The following is a 7,041-nucleotide window of genomic DNA, read 5'->3' as shown; positions in this document are numbered from 1 at the left end:
AATACCCGAGAAACGAGTGCGGGAAATCTGCTAGCCGATTGAAGCGCCGTCTATAAGTAGGTTGCACTTGTCATTTTAAAACGGCAGTTATATTTTTAACACACAACTACTTCGACGTTATTCAAGGACTCTGTGCGACAAGGAAGCGCGTAACGACAAATAGTTGAGTACATGGTGATAAACTGCATTTTTTTGTTTTGTGTCTAACTGGTGCTAATTTGGGTACTAGTTTAGATACACCGTCTAACTAGACACCCAGTTGGTGCTAGTTACTGACGAGATGGATTCGAAACACAAAAAAAAATCAAATTTTATTCGGATACGCTGGGGGACGGTTTCCTACGCGATCCAATGAATCCATGTAAAAACTCCTTTTTCATCTTCTCTTCACCATCGATGTACATTCCGTTTCGGAACTTGACCTTCTGTTTCGATAGACTTCGCAGACGATTTTTGGTGTACAGGACAATGGCAGTACTAGTGTTACGATCCTACTGATCAATAAGAATCTTACATTTCTCAACAATTTTCACAATAATTACACCGGAAACCTGTATGGTTTGGAGGTTTGTCGAATTCGTGATTTTATTTTTGTTATTTTCTGATATTTTTTCACATTTTTTTTGCTTTTTCTGTTTTATTTTCTTCAAACATATTTTACGAATTGCAATACGTTACTTTAGATTTCTGATTTTAGGTTTTTTTGTCCCACGCTCTCTACAAGGTTATAATAGTGTTGTATATTCTCGTACTATATTTTCTGCACCTTCTTCATTCGCTTCGGAAACACTAACATATAGTCCAAGTCTATCTCACTGAGACGCTTGTTCCCCAGAGGGTGGCGCGGGGGTTCGGAAGCGTCTTTCCTCCTATTATTAGAATTAGGTTTTTCTTAGCTTTTCTTCAAATCTGATATATACGGGTACGGTTTTAGTTGTAGCGGGGGATTGGGATTTCGTTTGGTTGTTTTATAAATCTTAATGTTTCTAGTGGGGGTAATCTTGGAACCGGAAATAGAGCAATCTGAGGCTTCTGCTTGTTAGTTTATGTTGTTGCTTTTGTTTGTGTGTATAACTATGCGTGTTGTTGGTGTAAATTTTTGATATATAGTTAGCCAGTTTCATCGGAATCAGCGGAAACAGCTTCTCTCTAATGTTGATTCTCGACTGGCATTTTTGGTAATACAATGTTTTTTTCTTTTTTCTTGAATCCGCTCGTCTATATCGAATGAGTTTATATTGCAAGCAATCACAATTTTTTTAAATAATAAATTGTTGTTTTGTTCTTGTCAGCGCAACGAGAATATGAACGTTTGCTTCTTGTTGGAGCTGGAATAAATCATAGCTTGAGAGCGTTATGTTCTGACTCGGAAGTTCATGTGTTTCGGATTGCAAGGCGTGCTCGATTTCGAATGGTGGACTACACATAGGCTTGGCAAGGGAGTGTGTTTGTGAGAAGGATGGTGAAATCAAATTACGTCCATTTAGATAATTAGCTAGATATTCATATTTAATCTACCTACGAGCTACACTTGTTACCTCTTAATGGATCGATATCTTTTTGAACATGATTTTAATTCAAGTTTCGTTTGCTTCCCTTTCAGTCTTCTATTAACAAGAAACTCTGTAATGGCCGTCCGTGTATCGGCGTTGGGAGACTGCTTCTCCCCTTCGAAGAAGACTCGTACATACTATAAACGCAAATTGATGCTCTACAAAAAGTTTGAGGATTTTTCGGAAAAGACGCCATAAAAATGGGATCCTAACCGATTTTGTTTGGCGATGATAGATTAGCTTCTGTTCTAGTGATTATACAATTTTTTTATATATGCTTTCTGGAGCTGTAATGCGCATGTGTATGTGTCAGAGTGGATACTAGTGAACGAGTAATAATCAACGGTGCAGACGAATAATTAAGTTCTAACTTGGTTCACCTACGCACTAGTTTGCTTTCTGCCTAATGTATTTGCATCATGTACAGAAATTAAACGCTAACTGTTTACACTACAAGTCGAATCTAATGCCACATACAAACATTTCGCCGGATCATTCCGTATCTTGCTTCGTTTCAACAAGAAGCTTCGATTGCACTTCCATTCAGTAACTAGAATCCGTCACAAACCTTTTCATCGATTGATTACGCATGCTGATTTTACAACGGTAAAAACTAGATTGATTCACTATTACTCTCGCACGTGGCGAATTCAAATTGATCTATTTGTTTCCTTCGTGTCGTCTATGCGACGGACTGAGAACACTATTTTGTTTGCATTTCACAGTTCTATTTTTTATATAGGTTGAGTTCTTGTAATATTATTCTATTATAATTACACTGCTATCGTTTACTATGTTTGTGTGTGTATGTGTGGGGAGAGGGTAGTTTGTTTCTGTTTGTGTTCGTGTATATGTATCTATTTTCTCAACCATTCGCGACAAAACAAATCAAGACACCGATCCGAAAATAATTAGCTAACGTTTGATCCTCGCACTCATCAATCAATGATTCTCGGTACGCACACCAGGAAGGAAAAACATCAGTACCCCAACTAGTATAAAAACAGCTCCTTCTCCTCCCTTCCAGAGCAAAAATTTATCCAGAATTAAAATCAACAAAACAAAACTACAAAAGGTACGATCGGAATTTACAATACAATAAAAATAAGCCTTTTTTTACTAAATTTCAGAAATCATCATCAATCTTTCCAACCATCGTGTGAATCCAAGAGCGCCACAAAATGCGAAACTTCCGCTTACTCCTCGTCCTCTTCGTCTTCGTCCTCGGCTTCCGCCAACCAGGTAAGCCACTGGTTCACCTGGAATAGCGCCTTACCCTTGCCCGGGTACATGTCGGTGACGTCCTCCTTGTAGCGCAGGAAGGCGTCCTCCTCAATGACGCTTAGTTCGTAGAATTCGCGGAACCAGCGCAGCAGAACCCCTAAGCGATGCGCAAAAAAACATAGTTGATTATAGGTTCTAAACTTTACACAAGATCAAACTAACCCTTCGGGAAATCGATGCTATACCAGTACACTTGCATTGCATAGATGGCAATCAACTGCAAGTCGTTGTTGCCGTTGAGGAACGCATTCAATACCGGGCAGTACTTTTTGAGGGTCTCCATCTCCTTTTCCAAAGCTTGCTTTTCATCCGCACATTTCGATGATTCCTTGGGTAATAAAAAAAAAAGAATTAAAACCTTCCAATATTAGGGATAAATAATCGAAAAACGGGAACACATACCTGCGTGATGTACTTCAGTAAAACCGTCATCACCGCAGTGATAAATCCCGGATCCGTGTAGCAGCTGGTCTCCACGTTTTCCTTGATCCACTTGTAGAACTGCTGCGGATTTGAGTCAGCCTGAATCTGCTTCCACAGTTCGGCCTGTACCCGCAGCAGCGGATATAGGAAGCTTAGATTGCGATCCTCGAGAATTTCCGCCATTCGGTCCTTGGTGCGATCACTTTCCGGCAGGCTGCTCATCAGGTTCACCTTGCTCTGTTGGAACATCTCCTGAAGCTTTGATTTGCCGAGCTGCTTGTGCAACTGCTGCAGCACCAGCAGGAACAGCGGATACTGCTGCCCGTTGTCGGTGTAGTTGGAAATGTCGGAAAGTTTGCACAGTTTGACCGGAACTGCCCGTGATAGGAGCGAGGCCACAATGGTGGTGATTTTTGGGATGGTTTTTTCCTTCTCGTTCATGGAGTTCACCAGTGCTTTGAAGGATTCCAGCGTGGCACCGTTGGAAATTTTGTTCTGCTTGCGTAGTCGCTGTAGGAATTCGATAATCTTTGCATGGAATGGATCCGCTTTGTCTAGCACTTCGTTTAGGATTTTGATAACGGAGTCACGCATGAACTTTTCCGGCACCTTAAGCTCGCAGAATTCGCACACCAGTTTGTCCATCAAGGACTCGGTCGTCGTTTTATCGTCGTCTTCAGATTTCATCGTTTCCGAACCGTCATCTCCCTTCTCGGAGGACTTATCATCCTCGGTCTTCTCTTTTAGATCGGCCTCGTTCACGGTGTCCGGGTTTGGATTTTGATCGACAACTTCAACCACCACCTGTACGGCACCGTTCTCGATCGGTTTGTCGTTGCATTTCTCTTTCTCCTGCTCGATTTGCTTCCTTAGGTTGTCCAGCAACACTTCGGAAGCGAAAACTGAAACCTTTTTCATGAATTCCTCCTTGTTGGGGCCCTTGTCCTTCTTTCCTTTTTTATCGGCCTTGTCCGAGGAGGCTTGTTTAATAATGACCTGTTCCTTTTGGAGGATATTGTTGATGGGCGTGCTGACAGATGCTGAACTGGCAGCTGCCTGTTGGTTGGATTGAGATTGTTGATTGTTTGCATTGCTACGGCTTTGCGGAACTTGATGGCTAGACAGTGGACTAAGGTTTCTTGGGGAATTCTGCTGACCAGCTGGCGTTGAGTTGCTAAGACCACCAGCACTGTTGAGTCCTCCTGCAGAAGTACCTCCAGAACCAAGACCACCGCTGCTATTCGCGGACGATAAAGGTGATTGGTTGTATAAACCGTTGTTACCGGTGTTTGCCCCAAAGGCACTATTACCGGCAGCCGCTGCACGTTGCTCGCTCAGGAGCGTTCGGGTTGTCAGCGGCGACGGAAAATCGCCCAACTGCGACGAACTATAACCGCTCGATTTGCTCGACTGCGATGACGGTGTTTGCGAAATCGGCAACTGCGTCTTCATGTTCATGTTCTGCGTCTTGAACAGCAGACTGTTCGGCGTCGGACGCATCTGAAGATCCTCGACCGGGTTCTGTGGCATCATGCGTTTGAATCGTGGCGCCATGTCCTTGTTGTTCATCATACCGTCCCGGTTTTGGTAGGACGAATTGTGCATGTTCGATCCACCACTGTTCTGGTGGTGATGGTTCTGATTACCGCCACCATCGCCCCGACCGCCATGATGATTGTTGTGCTTGTTGTAGCGCATGTTGTTGTTGTTATTGTTATTGTTGCCACCATTGCCGTGGTAGCTATTATGCTGGTTCGGGCCGCCACCGCCGCGGTTGTTGTGCATGCGGTAGTTACCACCACCGCCGCTGCCACCACCATTATCACGATGGTCCCGGTTGCCGTAACCGTTTTGGGAATTTGAATACCTGTAGGAGGTAGGAATAGGATAGAATTCATAAGCATGTTAATAATTATCTGGTAGATATATTCTGGGTCTGATAGATATTTTGAAGTGTTGGGAATAATTAATACTTTGTAAAAAAGAGCAATAATTTAGTCCTAACCTAAACCAAATATCAACAACATTTTCTACTCACGTTGGTGGTATCAGGGGCGACGGGCTCGAAACGCTCAGCAGATTGAAGCTGTCGTTAAAGTTGAGTGGATTCAGCGAGAACTTGCTGATCCAGTCCCGCTGATCGCCCCGTTCTGAGTTACGATAATCGCGTCCCCGGCTGCCGTACGGCGGCCGCAGCACCAGATCATCCTCGTTTGTGAGCTCCTGTATTGGAGCCGGTCCTTCCACGCGGGCCACCTTTCGCGGTGTCCAGTTGTTCTTGCGCAGCTCGATCAGATCGCGCAACAGAAACCGGATACGTGGTGGAAACTTGCTCGACAGGGAATACTGTTCCATCCGGTCGAAGTACTGATCCATCAGCTGTTTTCCCAGCTCTGTATCCAGATTCTTTCCGCATGTCTTGATGAGCTGTGCCAAGCATTCCATGTCCTCGCAGTTTTTCTCCGTCGTCGCACCCGACTTATTGGTGAAGAGCGAGCGCAACATCTTGTGCAGATGTGGTTCGCCGAGCATGTCGAGCTTATACAGCTCGCCGATGAACTTAACGTTACCCAGTATCTTCTGTTTGGCCACATTTTTCTTTTCCTCCAGATCATCGGTGAGAGCAAGTTCTGAATTGATGATCTTCTCACTATACTGGACACGGTTTTCGAACTTGTCGCGACAGACGTTCAGCAATATTTGCAGGAAGGTACTGGACTTTGTTTTGTCGATATCGATCTCTAGTTCCTTTTCGATCCGTTTGCACAGCTGTGCGTACATAGACGAGTACTTGGGTTCATCTAAAGCTTTGTCAAATATCAGCAGGATAATACCGTTTAAAATCTTGGACGAGTTTAGGTCGAGCTTCAACAGGTCATCACTGAGCTTTTGAAATTTCTCTGGGGTTAGTTTATTCAGAATACCGCGTACCTGTGAAAATGAAAGCATTCCACAATCATTATGGGCGTTGAATTAAAAGAACATTAATTGACAACTTACTTTTCGAAAAATCGAATCAATTCTGGCCTCTTCGGTGAGTCCATGTTGCGGTCTCAGTGATGGAGGGACCCAGCGTCGGCTAGCGGGGGGGATTTGATTTTCCCTCCCCGTGGCACGAGACTCTGTCCCCGTTTGCCTGGGGTCTTCCGTCTTGGAGGATAGCAACGGACCACCAGTAGGATATGCACTCCGCAACCCAACAGACGACGGAACCGCTATCTTCTCTATTTTTCCGGGAATGGTGAAAGAAGAAACGGCAACCAGCGGCGGTTTTGGGTAGTGCTGCTGCTGTTGCTGCTGCTGCTGCTGAGCGGCCTGCAGTGGCTGCTTCCTCCCGTGTTCGAACGAGTGGAACGTTGAACGGTGAATCCTAACGGCGTTCTGGGGACGTGCCCGCCCTCGATTCGGATTCGGTTTCAACAACGGACTACGACGGTCGTTGGTGAAGGATAAGGCTAGGCCTCGTGCACTTGCTTCCGCGTTGAGATAGAAGCCGTGCACCGTGCAACCGGATGAGTGGAATGAATTCACTGCTGCTCAGCTGCGACTTGCTAACAGTGGACGAAAAGTCTGCAAAAAAGAGAAAGGGAACACATTGGTTAGGAAATTTATCTCACAGAGAGGATCGTACTATTCGTATATATTATATCGAAAAATGCAAAGAATTATCAGTCGAATTTTTTTTTCGAGAGTTATCCCACTGGAGCTGTAGAGTTAGGGTCTCGGAAGGGCTCCCCGTCAGAATCACTCATTACAATTGTAGAAGAGATGGAAAATATCA

The 7,041-nt window shown here is 44.4% G+C and overlaps 1 protein-coding gene across 1 annotated transcript; it reads right to left on the bottom strand.

Moving 5' to 3' along the window:
- Positions 1 to 554: 554 nt before the first annotated feature.
- LOC131693667 (eukaryotic translation initiation factor 4 gamma 2) lies at positions 555 to 6,790 on the bottom strand. Its single transcript, XM_058981700.1, has 5 exons — positions 6,261 to 6,790; positions 5,299 to 6,191; positions 3,240 to 5,127; positions 3,000 to 3,165; positions 555 to 2,934 (listed from the first exon to the last, which is right to left on the bottom strand). Exons 2-5 carry the CDS (start codon positions 6,039 to 6,041, stop codon positions 2,750 to 2,752), a joined length of 2,982 nt encoding a protein of 993 aa, XP_058837683.1. The 5' UTR covers positions 6,042 to 6,191; positions 6,261 to 6,790; the 3' UTR covers positions 555 to 2,749.
- Positions 6,791 to 7,041: the final 251 nt, after the last annotated feature.

The sequence above is a fragment of the Topomyia yanbarensis genome, chromosome 3 (genome assembly GCF_030247195.1).
Source record: "Topomyia yanbarensis strain Yona2022 chromosome 3, ASM3024719v1, whole genome shotgun sequence".
NCBI classification, from domain to species: Eukaryota; Metazoa; Arthropoda; class Insecta; order Diptera; family Culicidae; genus Topomyia; species Topomyia yanbarensis.
Note: the sequence above shows the minus strand (reverse complement) of the source record. Positions and strands in the feature narration are given on the sequence as shown.

Coding starts and splice junctions, on each gene's coding strand:
- LOC131693667 (XM_058981700.1), bottom strand. CDS start 6,041: ATGTACGCACAGCTGTGCAAACGGATCGAAAAGGAACTAGAGATCGAT. Junction 5,128..5,298: donor TCGCCCCTGATACCACCAAC/GTGAGTAGAAAA, acceptor TACCTCCTACAG/GTATTCAAATTCCCAAAACG. Junction 3,166..3,239: donor TACTGAAGTACATCACGCAG/GTATGTGTTCCC, acceptor TTATTACCCAAG/GAATCATCGAAATGTGCGGA.